General features: G+C 41.7%; 1 protein-coding gene across 2 annotated transcripts in view; it reads right to left on the reverse strand.

Annotated features, from left to right (window-relative positions):
• Positions 1-2,671: 2,671 nt before the first annotated feature.
• The window catches only part of agrn (agrin), a 502,577-nt gene continuing 484,826 nt past the window's right edge, over positions 2,672-20,422 (reverse strand). For both annotated transcript variants that reach the window (XM_080031352.1, XM_080031351.1), the window contains exons 31-36: positions 19,406-19,522; positions 18,028-18,211; positions 17,254-17,341; positions 11,189-11,413; positions 7,496-7,599; positions 2,672-5,884 (exon numbers count right to left, since the gene is read on the reverse strand). In XM_080031352.1, coding sequence (XP_079887478.1) covers positions 5,724-5,884; positions 7,496-7,599; positions 11,189-11,413; positions 17,254-17,341; positions 18,028-18,211; positions 19,406-19,522 — 879 coding nt within the window. In that variant the 3' untranslated portion in view covers positions 2,672-5,723. The remainder of the gene's footprint in view (positions 5,885-7,495; positions 7,600-11,188; positions 11,414-17,253; positions 17,342-18,027; positions 18,212-19,405; positions 19,523-20,422) is intronic.

Raw genomic sequence — 20,422 nt, forward strand, 5'->3', positions numbered from 1 at the left:
AATGTGCTGCAGCAGTTTGGTTTTAACAGCAAAACCAACTCCATGGTTACGGCGAGTGCCTTCGGGGACCACCCTCCAGAAGAAGGTGTACCCAGCACCAACCTCTGACAGGGAGTCCTCCCCATGTAGTCTGGTCTCGCTGAGAGCTGCAATGTCGATGTTATACAAGAAAGCTTGTGCGTTGGTGAGGATTTAGGTGAGGGTGAGGGTGCACAGACCTCACTCCCACCATCTTCACTCCTACCAGATGGACCTCCAGTGGCATGAGAGAACCCATGATGACCTTTGTTTGGCAGGAGCTGCAGGGGGCTGCCGGTGATCCGGTAGGTTGGACTCCGCCTGTGCCTGTCCCCAGGTGCAGGTTTGTCTTCGGGGTTTGCTCCCCTAGCTACTGTACCCAAGTTAACCTACGTGGCTGTGGGGTCGCCTTCTTCCGCCTTTCCAGCCGTTGTGGTGGTTCTCACACCCACCATCTTCCGCCTTCTCTGCCGTTGGGGTCTTCACTGTTTACCCATAGTTGGGTCTATTTGCCTATAGCTGGGACAGTGGTTGACGGGCAGCAGGGAATCTCCACTCACCGATGGGCCTGCATGCCGTGTCTTTGGGGCCCACTGCTGCTCCGAGATCCCGTACAGCTTAGCCTGGAGCCGCAAGGAACCAGTTACCATGTGTGCCACAAGGAGGCGTGTACGAGATCTTGGCGGTGTAGAGGCTATGTACCGGCTGAGGAGACTTACGCACTCGGCTCCTCTTTTCGCCCCTGATGACCAGGGGCTATCCGGTGGCAGTAGCTGAAAGCAGAAAGTAGCAAGCAGAAGCAGCAGCATGCAGCATGCACTAACTACATGAGCTATTGCCTCTGTTGCTTCTCTCAAAGCCAGTCAGTTGCTCAACACATGAATCAGAATGAGTTGTGCGTGTCTCCTTGGTTCTGTGAATACTGTGTCCTTGTCACAATACATTTAACCCTGACCTATGTGAACCCTTAAGCTCCCCTAGGCACTCCACCAGCCATCATCCATTTAAATGGATGTCCTGTTTTGTTTTGATATTATTTCCCGGTATACCCCTTTTAATCAAACTACTTCCACTTATTAACTTCTTATTAATCTTTCCCCAGAAGGATCCCTGGCTGGGCCACACCATTCCATCTACTACAATTCCATGAAGCTTTAATTATGACAACACAAGATGCTGTGTCCTTCTCTGTCATTAGCAAGGAGTACATTCTACTGGTTACATGTCTGCCTCAATGAAAACACTCCAGACAGATCTGTGATGGAACTGCAAGATGCATTTTGCAGTGTCCTATTTAATTCCAGGCATTTAATTAGCAAGACAGATTGTGCAAGTGATAGGAATGATAAGAAGCAAATTGTACCGCTGGAGCCATACCTGCTGTTTATTGATGTGTGCGCTGACTTAAATTGCTTTTGATTTAGGAAAAACACAGTTTGTGTCGGATGTTTCAATCAATATCCTCCCATCTTTAAACTCTTTCATTAGAAGGAGTAAATGAGTGCAATATCAGCGATTTGGACGTGCATCACATGAGTTATTCCTTGTTCCAGGGCAAAGACAATAGAGTAGTAAAATTAGTTCTGGTTCTGGTAAATTCTGGCCTGTAATCTACAATCCCTAACTGACTGAATAAATTTCACTTATTATTTTCCACTGAGCACATCTCCTCGTATTCATCAGCAGAGAGATATTTGTTTAGCCTGAGGGGGGATTGCAAAGCTAGTCAGTAGTCATATGAAACCAACTGATGTGTTGATCACATGTGAACTGATAAGTTTGCGTTCAAATGATTTGATCAAAAGACTATCCCCAATGTTCTGGAATCTCATCTCATCATCAAACTTAAATACATGTGAACAAAATTCTTCTTGAATCTTGAATGTAAACAAAATTAACAATATTTTGTATCTCTGTGGAAACGCTGATGATATTCAATAATGTTCTTACTGTCAGCAAATCTCATAAGACTAAACGCAACTATGAATTGACCCTACTGTATCTAAAGCATGGTGGGGCATATAAAACCGTTTAACACATCAATGAGCCCCATTGTTGCACTGAGTGACATATGCCTTCATTATTGTGAACGTGAACACGTCCACTGACTTGCCTTTCAATCTCATTTAAAGGTCTGAAGACAGCTCTTCATTCTGAATATTAGTCTTCCTCAGTGGGTTTAAAAGTCGACCTTAAGTAAGATTTTGAATTGTTGACGACAATTTCCAATGTAAAGAATTACATCATAAATCAGTGGTAGATGCTCGGTCACCAAATGGGTATTTATCTAGGGCTAAAAATAGTCCCCAACACAGGAAAATGTTAAGATAACATGCATGCCGACATGTTGTGCCGCCATGTTTCTACAGTGGCACAGAACGGACACACTTAACGGCCTTACCTTCTGTAAAATAAAAAACTAAATACATCTTCACCTCATCACTTGATATTGTGGCAAGACTTGATATCTTTAGTCACTAGCTTCTTGTCCTTGAAGGCCACCGCAGCTTCTGTAAATTCTCCCGAATGGAGGGATTAGCAAGGGAGCGTTGAAATCTAGAACTTTAGCACTGGATGACGCCAAAATACATGTTATTACACACTGTACCATACAATGACAAAATCAAGACAGCTGAAAACAATGTTCTCCATTTGGTTGATATTTTATTTCATGGTGGTAGGAACACAAGACAAAGGTATAAAGTTAGTAATGCTCAGGTCATGCCACTCTTACTCGGTGCACTGCCCTTTGAGGAGGTTTTTGCAGTCAGACAGTAGTTTACAGAGGCCAGACATGGAGGGTAATTCCACATGTAGACATAAATAAGGAACAGAAAATAGAATTCAAAATACAGTAAATAGAGGATATTTTGTAAAAAGCCAGAGGAGACATTTGCAGAGGTCCCCTGTTTTTTTTGTGTGTATGAGATTTATTACTAATTAATTTATCATTATTATTATGCATTACTAATTTACATTCTGTGGATGAGGCTAATACACTGGCCTAAGTAACAAAACAGTTATATGGATGTCACCTGCTCAAAGCAGAGTTGACCAGTTTTTAAGTATCCACCAAACTGTCAGTGTTGTTCATAAGTCCATCTAAGTACACAGGAATCTCTCTTTATTTTGATGGATCAAATTCATAGAGCAGTGTGGTAATATACCAGTCTAAGGTCAAGAGAGCAATTGTGGAATTGAGACGTGTATTAGACACAAGCCCCAACCTCAGCGATTTTTACCAGCATCCAATAAGGAAGTGACCAAAACTGTAGTAGACCGGAAGGGCCACTGGGGGTGGTACCAAGACTGAGCAATTTTTCTTTGACTCACTTTTTAGACAGGCCGTTTTCAAAGTCTTATTAAACCTATTTACAGCCTGGTCCACAAAACCATTTTAGTCTGTATGTTTAGGTCATATCTCCATGACAACACTGAGGGGGGTGAATTTTTTTGGACCATGCTAGTTTTTATTCTTTTGGAGGTTAAAATGTATTGGCGCGATCTCGAGTGACAGCTCTTCGCCCGTTGTCCCTCACTTTGCCTCGGAGGTATACGTCAGCTATCTCCCTCCCCCCGACGTGAGGCGGAGTAAAAATCTCACAAAATGGCGACACGCACAAACCAGGATTATTGGATGCCGTGTGAATAACTGAGGTCAGCCCGGATGCTACATCCATATTATTTACTATCTATGATTAGACACCAGAGAAGGGCTTTCCTGGTGTGGTGTGATCACACAACACAGTTCTAGCTGAAGGGCTAACCCTCCCCATGTTCAGAAGTGTATCAGTGGGTGGGAGAACAGACAAGTCAGACAAGGTTCCAGTGTATATTACTAAAAACATAAACATCCACGGATCACACATTTGCTAAATGTACACTAAGAAATTGCAGGGCTGTACAAAAACAGGTTGTTGGATTATTTAAGAAGGAAAACAGTAGGAACTTAAGAAAGAACAAAAAATAGTACAAGACCATTTGATACTCAACCACGAACAAGCATGATATTGTCTTAGAATATTGCCAAGGTTCTCATATCAAAATGAGTGTCTTTTAAGTCAGTCACTGCAGCTTATTGTAGTTCAGCAAGGACGACTCCATGTTGCATCAGTTCGCTCAATGTTACAGAATGTGTTGCTATGTTAATTTTGCAAGTACTGTAGGATTATGTATATTTTTTTCCCATTTTGGCGGTTGTTATGGCTTCAGAAGGTCACAACAACATGACAGTCTCTTCCTCCTTCAGGAATGTCTTTAGGTCAAGTTCCAAAAGATATGAAGTCTCAGGCAGAGTCTGTTGAAGCTCTTTCTGCTTGTGTTGGTGACTGACTGGACTTTGGCTCTGCCCATGATAACATCTCTCCTCTTCTTCAGTCTTTGCTTCCAGCACCTCCTTAAGATCAAATGTGGCTACAACTATTCCTCTTTTGCACCATCTCAAGGTCTTGCAAAACTAACTTCTCCCAAGAAAAATACAAAAAATAAAAAGATGAACAGGGAATGAACCAAATATAAAAGGTTATTCCGAGTTTCTGAAATCACATCAGTGGAAATAAGAGAAAGAAAGGGAACCTTTTTTTATAGTCGTTGCAAACAAACCCCCACAGTGACATTTCCCAAATAAGATTTTTTTTTTAAACAAAACGTGAATTAAAAAAAGCGAAACGAAACAAAAACCAGATTCAAACCAAAACTGCAGAAGTGCATGCATTTATAGTGGTCATCATTAGTTCATTTGCTGATTGTAGAACAGAATGCACAGTAGTACATGAGAAGCACAATCCTCCAAAGAGAACCCATCTTACATATTCACAGTCTCAGGTATTATTTATATACTCTATATTTATAACATTTATTCATGTGTATGATTCATGTTTTGACATATGAATGAACGCAGCGCTCTCTCTCTCTCTCTCCGTCATGTCGGTTGCAGTGTTAGTGGGTCATATTTCAAAACTAAAGGCTCTGATGGGATTCAGATTGAGTGGAGAGGTTTTGTTCTTTGTTTTTTTTTAGCGCTGTGAGATGGTGGTTGATGGAGTGGTTATTTTGACTGTGTACTTTCTCACTGTAGTAGCAGCTTGACTGATATCAGAAAAGTCCCATTAGGAAAATACAGTGGGCTAGCAGGTGGTGAATACAGAGTGTGTTGACTGGAGACTCCAGCTGGCTGCAGAATCAATCAGTGCGCTCACACTGAGCCCGGATCCCACTGAGGAATGTATGTCTATATATTCATGGATGTATAGGCCATGCTATGGGGAATGTGGTGGAGAGATATGGCACCGAGACAAGGCAGTGACCACAGATCTGCAGTGAGCTCCACCAGTGTTCAAGTCATGAGCTAGGGAAAAGGAGCAGGCTTTCTCTTTTTTCTTTTTTAAGTTGGAGTTTGTTTTAAAACAACAAAACTCACAGATAAGCCTCGCTTTGAGAAAAAAAGATGAATGGGCGGAACAGTGAAGGAAAAGAAAGTTTGTTCTGTGAACGCGAGGTGCAGATTTTAAACAAAAACTAAAAACCAAAATAGAACAACAAAATATATAAAACCAAAATTAAAATGACATATTAATTTTCTTTCCATATAAAAGCGATGAAAAGTATACAAAAATAGAAAATAATTCCAGCAGGAGACATGGGCGCTATGGAGGGAGCGAGTGGGAGGGATTCATTTTTTTTCTCAGTATTCTGTCTCTGCTGGGTTATTTGGCGGCGGAGCACTGTAATATTGTGGGGCTGTTTACGGCGTCCTCCACCAGGTGGAGCTCCACTCCATCTACCATCACGTCCTTGATGCAGCCCACAAAGCCTGTGCTGTAGGCCTTAGGCAGCCGGCGTGCCACAGACACCTCCTCTAGACCACCTGAGGACAGACACACACAGAGGCATCAGCCACCGCACATGAACACTCACATTAAGGTCCAACTAAGACATGTATCAGAGACTAGTTCATCCAAACTGAGGCAAGCTTAAACTTTCTCTTATACTCTTATGTTACAACTATCTCTGTGTATTGTAAAGGGCTTATAGTTCAAGGACCCACCCAACATGCAGGAAAAGTTAAAGGTGGAGTCTGTGATTCTGGAGAGTGCATGAGTGCAAAATCAGTGAATATCTCCTCACTGTCCACTACCTGTCCGTTCTGTGTGCGCTGAAAAAGCAGTCATACACAACCTAGGCCCTATAAACTGGTATGTAAACAAAAGGTATGTAAACATAGAGGGCCCACCCTAGCTAGCAACATACCCATTTACAGAGCCTAGGCTGTGTATTAAAACTGGATATCTTTTCAGTGCGAATTGTTCTTTCATCTCTCAATTCCAAGGCTATTTTTAGTATCAGCTCCTCCAGAGCCAATGAAGGCATTACACAACTGTTGAGCAGTAATCCCTGTGAAAAATAAACAGAGCATCATGTGTAAGATGCGTGGAGTGGCCCTTTAAAAGATCAAACACCAGGATGCAGTCTTGCATTTCAGAACAAATTAGACCGTTCAAAATGCCAGCAAAAGGCTGTAGTGGAAGTCCATTGGTAGAGAAATGTATTTATGGAACTGATTCAGTTACTTGTCTTTGATATTTGGTTGAGATGATGACACTGTGTCGGGACATGACAGGTTGACACTGTGTTTGTTAAATGATGAAGGGCAGGACGCCTCATAACAGACACACAGACGTCAGAGAGGGTTCTCTCAATTTGACACGGTGCTCAAAAATAAGCCACAAATTAAAGAAGCTGACAGAGTGAAAATGTATGAATGCGTCATATCCTCATTACTTTGCGCAACAAGCTCTCATCACTGCGCTGTGTGTGTGTATATATATATACAGTATATATATATATATATATATATATATACAGTGTATATATATATATATATATAGTGTGTGTTATTGTGATGTTTGTATTCCCTTCTTGACTGTGCAGCACTGTGGCTCAACTCTGTTGTTTATTAAATGTGCTTCATAAATAAAGTTGGATGGATTGGATTTGTACACATTTACCCGAGAACACCTCCCTCTTGTCTTGAATGCGCTCACACTGCCTCTCTTTAAAGAACAGATTGACTTCATTCTGCCACCCGTCTTCAATGTTATTCCTGCAGAATGCTCAGTACCCTGTGAGTTCTCACAAAAAGTGATTTATTTGAGCCAAGTTCAGACCCAAATTGAACTGGAGGTAGATAACAGGGCCGACTTTGGTCATTTTCAATTCAGGAGAGCAGACAACTTTTGAATTTGTCAGATAGTATTTTCATTTCTCAACTCAGTACTTGAATGGGCTTGGACTCTTTTTATTGCGCAAACACAATCTTTTTTTCCCCTGACTTTGCTTATCATCTCCAATGAGTTCTAGGAGGTAAAGGTACTACAGAATGACAAGTACTCTCCAGACTTGAAATATGGCATTTTAACACAAATTTCCAAGTTTGAATGGTCCTTTTTGCTTCTCCTTTCCATGTGTGGGCACCTACCCAACCAAAGCGCTCCGTCTGTGTCCAGCTGTGTTGCTGCCAAAGGCGAGGACCCTGTTACCGCTGCCTCATTGCCAACCTGTAGAGAGCCGTCTCTAAGTGCCCTGAGGAGGAGAAAGAGAAAGAGAGAGTTGTAGAAGTGGGTCTGATGCATGCAGGATGGCTGTAAATAGCATATTCATTTAATCTGAAGACTCCATTGCTCCACTGCCATCACCACTAAGCAGTCAAATAACCGCCTTCGCCAAGCAGCGTTCTAAATGTGTCTGTCTGCCAGCTAACAGCTGCCGTTACAGGACCATTCATTCTTGGTGGCTCTGTGCTACGCATTAGCACACACTTAAGAATGGTGATAACGGGGGCTAATTTGAAGCCACTAAAGTGGGCTTCCAACAGAGAGAGCATCATTAAAGGAAACCCTCAAACACAGATAGCTATGTAACCATGAGAGCTGTACACCATCAAAATGATGTCATCTTCCAGTGTCTCCTGTAAGCCGGGGAGCAGATCTGGACAAATGCCTGTTTTTCAAAGAGATTCAGCAGCTTCTCCAGGATCAATTATTCTTGTCCTACATTATGAAACCAATGTGATTAGCTGTCCCATACATCCATTCACAGCCATGTTGGAAGCCAAGGTTGTGCAGCGATAAAGCAGGGATCATGTGGAAGGAGTTCAGCGGCTCATTTTCAAATTCTGACAGTTCATTTGTGTCTAATGAGGGAATCCATTACAGTCTCATTACTTTGTGGTAAAGGTTTTGCAAAACTTTTCCTTTCTTCATGCAAATGGATCTCCATATACTAAACTAATTGTAATTAATGGCTTATTTTATATATGTATAGGGGAGAGTGGGGGGAGTTGTGCCACTTTTTACTCAAAGTGACTTTAAAGTGAGGCCTTGACAGTAAAGTTTCCAACTAAAATATGTACAGTATGTATATTTCAGGATGTGGTGCATCCCCAGCAACAGATGTCAGTCTCCTCTGGGCTACTGTAGACATGCCACTGGCACAACTTTCAGAAATTTACTCCGCAGTAGCTGCTCTGTGCTTGTGGAACCAACTGCCACCTGACATGTGATTCTACCTCTATTTCTGCCTTTAAATCAATGCTCAAAACCCTGTACACCCTGGCTTTTCCTCCCCATTAACTTTCTTACCTCTGCACTACTTTCTTTATTTATATGTGGATGTCTGGGTTTTATGTATTTTATTTTATTTTTGTTATTATTTTACCTTATTTTTTTATCTACTGAATGCATGTTCAGCACTTCGGTCGATGTGCTTTTATAAATCAATTTTACTTACTAACTTACAACTCATCCCAGGCCCTTTGGCACAAATCACCCCAACCCCAGCATTTTGGATAATTAGCATGATGCAGCAGTTTAGGGCTGACATTGTGCTAACTGAATAGACTCAAAGTGTAGCATACTAAAGCACTAAAACATGTGTCAAATGTTTACAAACAAAAAACGTTGATCATGGAAATGTTACTTTAAAAGACAAATAACTGTTTTTTTAGCTTAAATGTGCTTATATCTTAATCCATGTGTCTCCCTTCTTTACATGATGAGTCAAATGGATGGCTCTTGAAAAATATGTGGTCACATTTCCAATTTTCTAGAAACATGGGGTGGTTGCTGTTGGTTGCTGTTGGAGAGTGGGGGGAGTTGCTGGCACAACTCCCCCCACTCTCCCCTATACTGCTACAAAATCAGAAAAGTAAAGAGCACCCCTACTGTCTGATATATGGTTTGTGGTAATTTGATCAGTTGCAATTTGGATTTAGATTCTGGAAATGTGCACTGCTAAAGCACAGTCAGCTGATAATTTCAGTCATTTCAGCTGATTTTATGCTCGCATATGGTATATTCCTACCTTTACATTTTGATTTGATTTTCTTTTTATTGTTATTTTTTTGTTTTTTTAAAACAGTTTGTTTCTTATATGCATATCGTGCATGCTCAGGTTTTGAGAGCTGCTTTATAAATAAAGCTGCCTAATACACAAGTGTAGACACAATGCACAGTGAGTGAGCGAGGCCCCTGGTTGGTTAATCTGTCTATGTATGTCCACATATCACCAAATAAGATCAATCTATGTCATTCATGTACTGCAGGGGTGGCCAACCAGTCAGAGACAAAGAGCCACATTTTTTACTGTGTTACTGCAAAGAGCCACATCGTACACACGGCTACACACAGTGGCGATTCCAGGAAATTTTGACTGGGGGTGGCCAAGGTGGGCCACAGAGTTAGAGTGAGGTGGCCATCGCACCCCTGAATGAATAGCATGTGATATGCTGTACAACCAATTCAAAGATGATTTATAATCCCAAATGCCCAAATCATGTTAGTATCCATTGTAATGTTTGTCAGAAAACTAAACCCCTGAAGGGGGGTCTGGGGGCATCCCCCCCCAGAAGATTTTTTTGTGTTTTTAACATGTAATCTAAGCATTCTGGTGCATTCTGGCGAAGATAATAAAGGAAAAAGTCAATATTTATTTCAGCTCAGATGAATAGTAAAATTAGCAAGACAACATAACTTGCTAGCAGCCAGATGCCTAACAACTGCACAGAGGGACGGATGACCACTAGTTTTTATTTTCGCGGGGAGCTTGCACATGCATGCACAAGCATTATTTATTAAAAAAAAAAAGAAAAAACAGGGGGCCCCACACTAGGACTTGAAACGGGCCCCCAGATCGTTAAGGCCGCCCCTGTGATAATGACAGGACTGGACTCCTACAGTACTAAAGACGACAGGGCAGTCATTTTCAACAATGAACATTGTGTGCACTGCCTCACACACAAACTCTCAGTTCAACCAAGTCCACAAACAAAAATATAACAATTTAAAATAGCGTTTTTCTCTTACTATGCATGTTGCTTTATGGGACTTACTTTTAGCATGGAGAGAGCTGAAGTGGCGCCGAAGATTTGAAGCCTTGAAATGCGCAAATGACACCTGGCATATAAGGCAGAATGGCCTGCCATAACGTTCAACAAAAAATATGAACTCTCCCACTCTGTTTCGGAGCGAACTTGACACAAATAGTTTACTCACGGAAAACCTCCCTCCAAGCTGAGCGGGCAGTTTTATGTTGCGTCCGCACCAAACGTTTGCGAACGTTATGTTGCGTCCTCAATTAAACATTTGCGAACAGGCATAGGGCATACACATAGGGCCTACACATTAATACAATTAAAAATGAAATAATAGACAACATGTAAAACGAACGTAAGAGCCGCATGAAACGTTTGCGAACATGCACACACATAGGCCCACACAAAAAAAAAGTATAAAAAAAAAAAAAAAAAAAAGAATTATAATCACATAATTTGATATGAACTGAAGAGCCGCACGAAGCTGGGCAAAGAGCCGCATGCGGCTCGCGAGCCGCGGGTTGGCCACCCCTGATGTACTGTATGCATACAGTGGACGTGTTAATAAATTGCCAATAAAAAATAAAATTAAAAATTAATTATTAATTCCATGTCACATTTCCTATAATGTGATAGAAGGTTCCTCCTTTTTGAACATGCATTCAATCTGAAACCAATCAGAGTCATCTCAGTGAAGAGATCAGTGCACTACAGAGGATTGATGCCAGAGATCACACAGTTAGCAGCAACACAAACACAAAATGGATTAAGTCTAATCCTGGTCCATGTCCCCATCCTTACCTGCTGGCTTTGATGCGTATCCAGTGGTTGTTGTCTATACGCAGTGAGGAGCGCAGCACCACGGGCTTGGAGCCCAGGTCGTAGGTCATCTGGACATGTCCGTCCACGATGGCCAGAGCCAGGTAGTCTGATCGCTCTACGCCCTTCCCGCTCCACAGCACCAGGCCCTGGGTCGCCTCCGTACGGATGCTCAGCTCAAATTTGTTCACCAGCAGAGCCTTTTCACTAGGAGAATACAAAATACATTAAGTTTGCTTTTGGTCGAATGTATCAAAATTACTTCTAAATCTTTGGACGTAGCTGACGCAGCTCAGCCGCTGCTTGTTTTTTTCATTTGTGCAAGTTGCATATGAGAAGCTAGATCTCTGCTGTCGTGTCAAGGCTACAGTTCCTGTAGTTCAAGCCTGACATATGCTTCTGTGCAGACGGAAAGCTTTGTAGCTCAGAGTTATGAGATTTTTAAGGATGCAGGCTGAATTCAGGGGCTGTTTGGCTATTAGCTTTTCCTACATCCTGCTCAGTGTTTTGTGTGTGTGAGTGTGTGTGTGTGTGTGTGTGTGTGTGTGTGTGTGTGTGTGTGTGTGTGTGTGTGTGTGTTGTTCAGGCAGCGGCTGTTTGATCTTGGGTCTATTGCCTGCTACAGTGATTTGGATGCAGAGACCGGGAGACTTCCACCTCTCTTTAAGAGGCGCTGTATGTCACTGTCTCTGATGTGAGAGGGAAATACAGACTGTGATCTGTCTCTGCTACTACCACTCACTTACAAACTCCCCCTGTACTGTGTGTGTCCAGCAGACCTACACTAGACATCCAGAGATTCATACCTTTAATCAGTGTGGGTATGTGTGTGCGATTGTGTATGCACGTCGTCAATCAGCATATCTGCAATGGTCTGCATACAGTATATGTCAAATGGCTCTAGTTCCACCTTCTTTAAAAGGCTTTTTCAACACAAAGACAAGGTGAGCACACGTATGACAGAGAACCAATTAAACATGGATAAAGAAATGAATATAAACTACATCAGCACACAGCTGGAGACAAAGATTAGACAGATAACAAGACGGACAAAGGCATAGCAAGCAGAGAGGCTCATGGGAGTACAGACAATACAGGAAATGGAAAGGGATGAAGATACTTAATACTGAAAACTTAGTATGGAATCTTCTCCTTACTCATTGGGAAGAATCTTCTGATTTTCTTTGAGTATCTTCTTTTCATCAATGAGCAAGAATAGACAAAGCATCAAGTACAGAAGTGATGGGGTGATGTTTAACTTAGGAGTTTATTAACTGCTTGCCCTAAAGGTAAGGCAACTGCCAGCTCAGAGCAATAGTAATACTGGTTCACTTCAGCAGAAGTGTGGAGAAAAATCTCATTTGATTTTCTTCTTCAAAAACATGCTTGGGTTGTATACTTTGACCCCTTTGATCAACTAAATCTGCTGAGGGGAAGGGAACAAAACAAGGTATGATTTAAGAGTATCAGATTTTTTTTTTCCTCCAGAGAGAGAAAAATAAAATACAAATACAGCTCAGTGAACCCTCTCTGGCAAACCCTCAAAGAGCTTACAGGGCCCGATAAATCTCCATCGGAGCGGCTTGTCAGTGATAAGGTCAGGGTTATTAAAGGTGCTGAATATATCATGAATGCACACAGACTTTTAAATCTCATATACACCACTGACTACATGAGTTCTGGTGGGTTTCTGTTTCTTTTTGTATTTTTTTTTTCTATCTGCTCGTTTTATATATTCCCATTCTCAGAGGGCCCTTTTAAAACTCTAGGTGGCAGTAGTGGTTAGAATAATAATAAAAGACATCAGGGAGAATAGGGCTGCAGATATGGCTGCTTTTGCAACGCTTTCAGTGCTCTGAACTTCACAGTTACTTGAAGCATATGTAGAAGCTCTGTGTGATTTGTATTAAGGCATGGCCAATATCGATTTTTGGGGCCGATGTCATGCCAATATTAGAGAATAAAAATTTCCAACAAAAGATATATTGGCTGATTACAAAATGTTTTAAATATTTTTTATCGCATATATATAGTTCAAACACTTGTGGCGGATAAGAATTGAAGGCAGAACATTTTACCGTTTTATAATGTCAAAAATTAGTGCAAGAACTTTTCTTTATTGTAAAAAAATATAAAGTGTAACAAATATGTCTAAAATTACGAGGGGCACTTTGAAACTCAGACATTAAGGCATGTCTACATGATATAGCAGATATTTACAAATTATATTTATGTGACAGTTCAAGTAAGTAACGTGACCGAGAGCCCTAAAACTAATAAGTCAAACCAAGACACGCTCCCTGCACTTTATTACGAAATAAATCAAAGAGTTAAAATCGGCATCTATCGGCCAACTTTTAGCCAATGATTATTCTCAGGTATGGTTAGGGCCATCAGATGAATGGGTCGGGCTCTAATTTGTATTGGTAACTTTTTCTCAATAATGGGAAGAGTTTGGTCCCCGTGGAGAAGGCTTTGGCCCTGTGAGGGGTTGCATGGACAGAAAGGGAGGATGAGAGTGAGAGGTGAAGAGTGTCTGAATGCTAAAGAGAGACTCACCTCTGGTCAGATGGGTTCTCCAGAGACTCAGGACTTAAGGGAGCAGGGCAGAGAGTCATCGGCATGCAAGTGGAAGCGCAAGAGGCCAGAAGGAAAGAGGAAGTAGGGAGGAAGGAAGCATGTTGTGAGCCCACTGTGTGACTCACAGAGGTCTAGTTTAGATCTGGAGCCAGCAAAAAGAACAGCTTTCCTCTTTCTTTCTTTTGCTCTACAATATCGACCACGTCAACAGTCGATAGCATTGCGATCATTGGAAGTGTGTAGCTTAAAAAAAGGAGCTTTCTCTCAAGGGAAGTGGTGGGGTCAAGATGGATGACTAGTGCAGCAATGTGCCCGGGGATGAAACCATTTTTAAACATGAGCATAGAGATTAAGTACAGGCAGCATCCATATCCTTACGAAGGCTACTTTAAGTCAGCCTCCAATTATTGAACCACTTCTTCATATTGATGGTCCTGTACACCACATTGCAGCGGCAATTACCTTCTGTCTAGAGGTGGGAAGTGTTGAATGAGAAAAATTGGACAATTGTCAAAGAATGGGGTCAAGAGCCATATCAGTGGAGAGCCTTGGCCAGATGGGATTTGTCAGTGAAGTAACGGGGATGGAGCTAAATGGAGCTGAGCCGCGCGCATAGCGATCAAAGGGTGCTGTAAATAGTAACGTCATTTTAACCCAAGGTGAGCGTTTGACTTTTTTGGCCTCGCCGGCTCTTTATGGCCTCTCGAGAAATGAATTCATTTCTTTTTACAAAATCAAATTAAGCTGAATTGATGGACAAGCCTGCAGAGTGCCTCTGGTTTGCTCAGACTCACGCTTATTGCTGCTTTTAGTAAATGTGACATCCATTAAACCTTTGACAGTGTGGCTCCAAGGACCACTGTCCATCCCCCTAAGAGAGATTGATGCCCCCGGCTACACACTGCGCACACATCTCAACTGGAGGTCTAATCTACAAATCTGTGATTAACATGTCACTTCCTCTCTGTGCTTCCCACTCCCTAATTATTCACAATTACAGTCTGAGATCTGGCAAAAAAGAAATGACACAAGCCCTGGCTGGGATTGGAACTCTGGGTCGATCCAGTCGGCTTAATTTGAGCTGATTTCTGCTTTGCCGCTTTGTGGGTCTTTAAAAGAAATGAGAGGTTACTCACTGGGCTAATGAGAAGGACCAAAAAGCCTTAATAACTAAATCATGACCAAGGGATTTCCTGAGCACAATCTCTACTGGCTTGAAGAAACTAGGTTATTTCCTCCTCTTGTGGTTTTGGAGGGGGCCTTTTTTTTCATTTCCCATCAGAACAGATAATGCCATTCAGCGTAAAGTGCACAGCAATTAATTTTGTATATGAAAGAGTTAAAACCATGCATAAAATATTACACATTTTCCGTACAGCAGTTTGTTTCCTCTAAGGGTTGAGCACAATGCTTATCATGCACACATTCATGCTTCCCTTTGCACTGGAACATAAGGAATGATCTAATGTGTTGGAATATAAAGGAACCTGGCAAATGAAATCATGGACATGAAGTTTGAATGATTAAATCTGACTTGAACGGTAAATATGATTTTGTTGTGGTTACTATGACAGGAACAAATGTGTTTAATCTCTTCATTTGGGTTAACTATCAAATATGTTGTTTTGGGGGTTGTTGTTAGTTGGGCTTGATTGATTGAAGCTGGGAAACCACCCAGTTATAAAGTCTACTTACTCTGGGATCTCATTGGTCAGTTGGCTTGGGTGAAAAGGAGACAGTGAAGGACATTTACATGAGACAAGACATGTGACAAACAGACTGAGGGACAGGCAGCTGGAACGACTAGACAAACAGCAAAAAGACATAAAACACACACACACACACAGACACATACACACACACACATACAGTATATACTGTATATATATACAGTATATATATATATATATATATATATATATATATATATATATATATATATATATATATATTAGGGCTGTCAAGCGATTAAAAAAAATAATCTAATTAATTACAGGCTCTGTGATTAATTAATCTGAATTAATTGTATACTTATATGACACTTTTATGCCTGTTTATAAACAGCTGTATAGGCTACCGTTCGTCTCTCTCTCTCTCGGAACTATTAGCGCCGGAAAAAAAACCACAAAAAAACAAGCAGGCTAAATGACGACGGTCTATCTCCCACAACAGACAGCGCTGCACTGCCACACAGGTGCGCATAGCCTATGCCGACTCATTCAACATTCAACTCATAGCCAAAAATATTGACACACACAAAGGAGGAAAAAAGACAGGCATATGCTAGGAAGAGTGAGAGGGGGCGGGTGTCCGTTTGCTGGAGACGATCGCAGCTAGCAAACAAAATTGAGACACGGAGAAGATTGAGAGTTTTGAACCTACATTGTTAATTAGGCACCCACTAAATCAATGCACAGACACTGCGGAGAATAACATAAGATAACTTCCTACCTTCATGCTTATTTGCCCGGAGCAGCCCATAAAACGTCCATAGAGCCCTCTCTATGCTTCTTTCTTTACTCTTTAATCCCGTGCGGGCCGTGTCAGCAAGCTACAGGTGCAGCTCCGCTATCGTCTCACCTCTTTTGCACCGGGTCAAAGGGCAATATAGAAGTGCGATTAATCTGCGTTAATTTTTTTAATCGCGTACATTTTTCTGTGATTAATTAATCGAAATTAACGCGTTAATTTGACAGCCCTAATATATATATATGTATATATATATATATACAGCTGTGTTCTCCAGCCAGATGTTTGTGAGTGAGTGTGAGTTGCGTGCCTCAACACTACAGGCTGTAGGCCCTGCTTTTCACACCTCTGAGTGTTTGGGTGAAAAGCTTGTGAGACCAAGATATAGAGCCGTATGCTTGATGTCTTTTTAGGTTTATCACATAAAGGTTTTTTGTTTGTTCCAACCAGAGGGTGCACTGTTGTAAACCTTATAGATGGATGGAAGATTAAAACATGATGGAAATGTCTCAACCACTGCCTAAATGACTCTTCTTCTTCTTCTTCTTTTTCTTCTTCTTCTTCTTCTTCTTCTATATATTTTTAAAAATATTTTTTATTCTTTGATATAGACCTGCTCCAGGAGTCATTTCACATTGGCGTCATCAGCTTTTTCCCTTTTTACCAGCTGTTAAAAAATGGCAGGCGACATATCTGTGTTTACAGTCAAACACACAATGTAAACAGGACAGAAAGTTGAATCACGTATGTGTGCTTATTGCCCAGTGTGTGCTAAGCTGCAGAACGCAGTGTGAACTGAGCATGCTCAGGGCATTAATGATTTTAAACCGTCTCGCTAATTACTGAAATCCTGTCAAAGGAAAGAGCAGGACTGGACAGTTCAGCCTGAAGCCCTATAGCACCCATCCACACTGTCTTACCAAGGAGGAGACAGATAGACTAGGGGCTACTTGGCTAATAGGGTTAGGGTATGTTAGTTAGGCTGTCCTCTCCCTTACCTCTTTGTTACTGCGTTGTGGTACTCCATGAAGGTCCGCCCGTTAAAGGCGATGGCCTCGGTCTCTCCGGCAGACTTTTCATAGATGGCTGTGAAGGAGAGGGGCAGGGACGGTTAAGTAGATGAGATCACACTAATCAATAAGAGGCTTCATTTATCAGAGCTGGAGGCAATGGAGTGTGAGCAAAATGGGGCAAGGGGGCATCTGTAGTTTTAATTAACGTGAAAGGGACAGCCGGCCACACGCACAAGGTTAATGGTGAAGGCAGCCACTGAGTATGAAAGACAAATCGGCCCAGAGTGAGTGTATATGTCTGGCAGGAAGACAGAAAGATGATAAAAGGCTTGTGCAACTCTCAAAAAGAACATTTCATGAATATTCAATTGGCGGTGTTGAATTGTTTCATCATTTTCATAAGCGCAATACGTAAACACCCTTACATAAAAGAGACATCACATGTCTGATAGCGTCAATGTTACCTCGCCTACACAGAGCACAATGAAAACACGGCTCTTAAAAGAAGAGGAAAATTAGACTAGTAGTTCACTTTCCATGCCAGGAACAAGCAGTGTTACATGGAGTACCGCTGATTTCAGTCCCACACATACTAGGCTATGCTTTGATGGCAGCCAAAATGCTGCCATGTATCCATTCAGAGCAAAAACCAAATACATTTTGGAACAAGAAAAAGAACAATTTGTACAGTTACAATGATTAACTGCTATGATAAGTAGATCTGGAGCTAGCACGTATGGTAATTACAGGGATACTCACTGTTTTGGCAGCGTCCTCCTGAGAAGCCACTGAGACAGACACACTCGTAGGTGTGCAGCTGTGGGTCGCAGTGGCCCCCGTTGTCGCAGGGCTCCTTGCTACAGGGATGGTCCTGGAACATGGCTATGTTGCTGGAGCGCAGGCCGTTCTCCTCTCTCAGAATGGGGGTGCCCATCAGAATGAGCTGGGAGCAGACACAGGGTTAGAGACACACTGATGATTTTCACAGACACACCAAAGATTGGCTCATGGTTAGTACAACTCAGCTGCTGAAAACAGTAAAAAAAAAAAGTTTGATTTTTCTTTCACATGAAATTAAATAGCGTGGCCTGGGAATATACGCAAACAAATCCACAGCTGTTTCTAAACTCTGATTGGTGCACAATAGTACCAGATCCATTTTCTCAAACTGATCTCTGCCCAATTCATACTAGGACTACAGTGTACATGTTGGTATGCTAGTTAATTTAGAATGTAATTGTGAAGGGGACTTCAATAAAGGGGCTGCTGTGTAGAATATACAGTTCAAGTCAGAAATAAAGTCCCAAGTAGCTCAATTTAATGTCTAGTTAAAAATAGAGGCTAGTGTTTTCTATTTTTATGCCTTGTGTTTATGCAATGCTCTTAATAATAATTATTATTTTGATTACTTAACCTTTTTGCTTTTAAATCTCTTATCTATGTATCTTTTTCTCTCCTTCGCAACACACTTTGTTGTCCAAAAGAAAACATTATGGCTGAATGATCATTTAATCTAAAGATATTAAGAGCAAACAACACTGTGTGGTGACGTCCTTCCTCTCGATATGAAGGCCTTCCACACAGGAGGACATCTTTACAAGCGCATGTTATACAGGAACTCAAACTGAGAGAGCATAACATCTTCCTCATAATGAACTATTCCCCACGGGCCGAGGAAGACACACGTCACATTTAGCTTTTGATTTGTTCTTCTAAAACTGTCAAGGGAAAGTTTGCAGAGAACTAATGACAAGTTAGCACAAACAGTAAGATCCTGCCTTTGTTCTACTGGGTTATTTTTGGCAGCCAGAGATGAGCTTTTTGCTGGAAACAAAACACAACAAAACTGGAAGGCTGTCAGGGAGAGATCTGAGAGTAGTGAATGGGAGGGACTTCAGAATGTGTATTCTATTATTAGTACATGCTAATGCAAATGAGCAGAGTCACTGCCCGACACAGTGTGAGCTTATAATGGAAAATTACTAATATGAAAGCCGGACAGATAATAGCCTATTGTTTAAATGTTGCTACAGTGAGGGCACAAGGGCCCAGATTCATTCAAATAAGCTAGCGGTTATAAATCCACAAGCTACTGACACAATACTCCTTCAAGAAACAGTGGGTCGTAAGCGTTTACCTTTTGGATTGTTCCCTTGAAACCGTCCGTGAGCGCTGCCACTCTTGCCAGTCGGCTGTAATCGGGAGCTCCACCCACATACAGAGACTCTTTAAGGTTAAGGTCCACATGCAGGTTCTGACGAGAGAGCACACAAACAGGTATCAACTGGTGAACAACTCTATCATTTCTTTATCAAATTGGCCCTGTCCCTTCAAGAGTTTTCTATTCAGGTGATAATGGTTTATGATTTGACTTTAGTGAGATATGTCCAGGGAGTGTGAAATAAGTTGTGTCCTTTTACTAGACATATGAAGGGTGGGATGAATTTCTACATTGGAGGACATGTCCCAGTCTTATAAAAAAGGAGGGGGATTTATCCATTTTGTAGCCGGCAGATGCATTAACTGCACTTCCTCGCCCTTCTTTCCACGTCAATACACTTGATACATTACAACATAATGGATTTCTATGTCTCTAGGAGAGAGTGCTCAATTATCCTCTATCTGCCAGACATAAAAAGAGACTACAGAAAGAAAATCAGAACCTGGCCGGGCTTGAGATATGGATGGTTCTTTACCGACATTTTCTAATGAATGGCTGATCATAAGCACAGACCTTTCAAACAGTTGAGTGTGGAGGCACATTAATTGCAATTCATTTGCGCGGCAGACCGCTATGAAATCCTTACCACCAAACCTTTGGGACAATTGCTTTTGCATTAGCAAGGTACCACTTCCTTGTTTTTGCATGGAAGAGCCTACACACTTCAGATGGATGGAATTAATTATCTTTATTTTATGTAGAGCAGTAATTGCTAGAGGGCTAAAGTGGAGTTAATTGCTGGGAAAATGAAAGAAGGGGCCAAATAAACAGGCTTTGTGCAAGGAAGCTGGCAGCACCTCAGCTTTTATTTAAAATGGGATTTGGAGAGCAGGAGGCAGTGGTGCCTGGCTGAAGCCTCTGGGGGCAGGAGGGGGGACCTAGGGCAAAGCTGCTGGACCGAGCTGACACTGCTCACTTAAGGCTTAGACAAAG

This window comes from Ammodytes marinus (genome assembly GCF_949987685.1).
Source record: "Ammodytes marinus genome assembly, chromosome: 7".
NCBI lineage: Eukaryota > Metazoa > Chordata > Actinopteri > Uranoscopiformes > Ammodytidae > Ammodytes > Ammodytes marinus.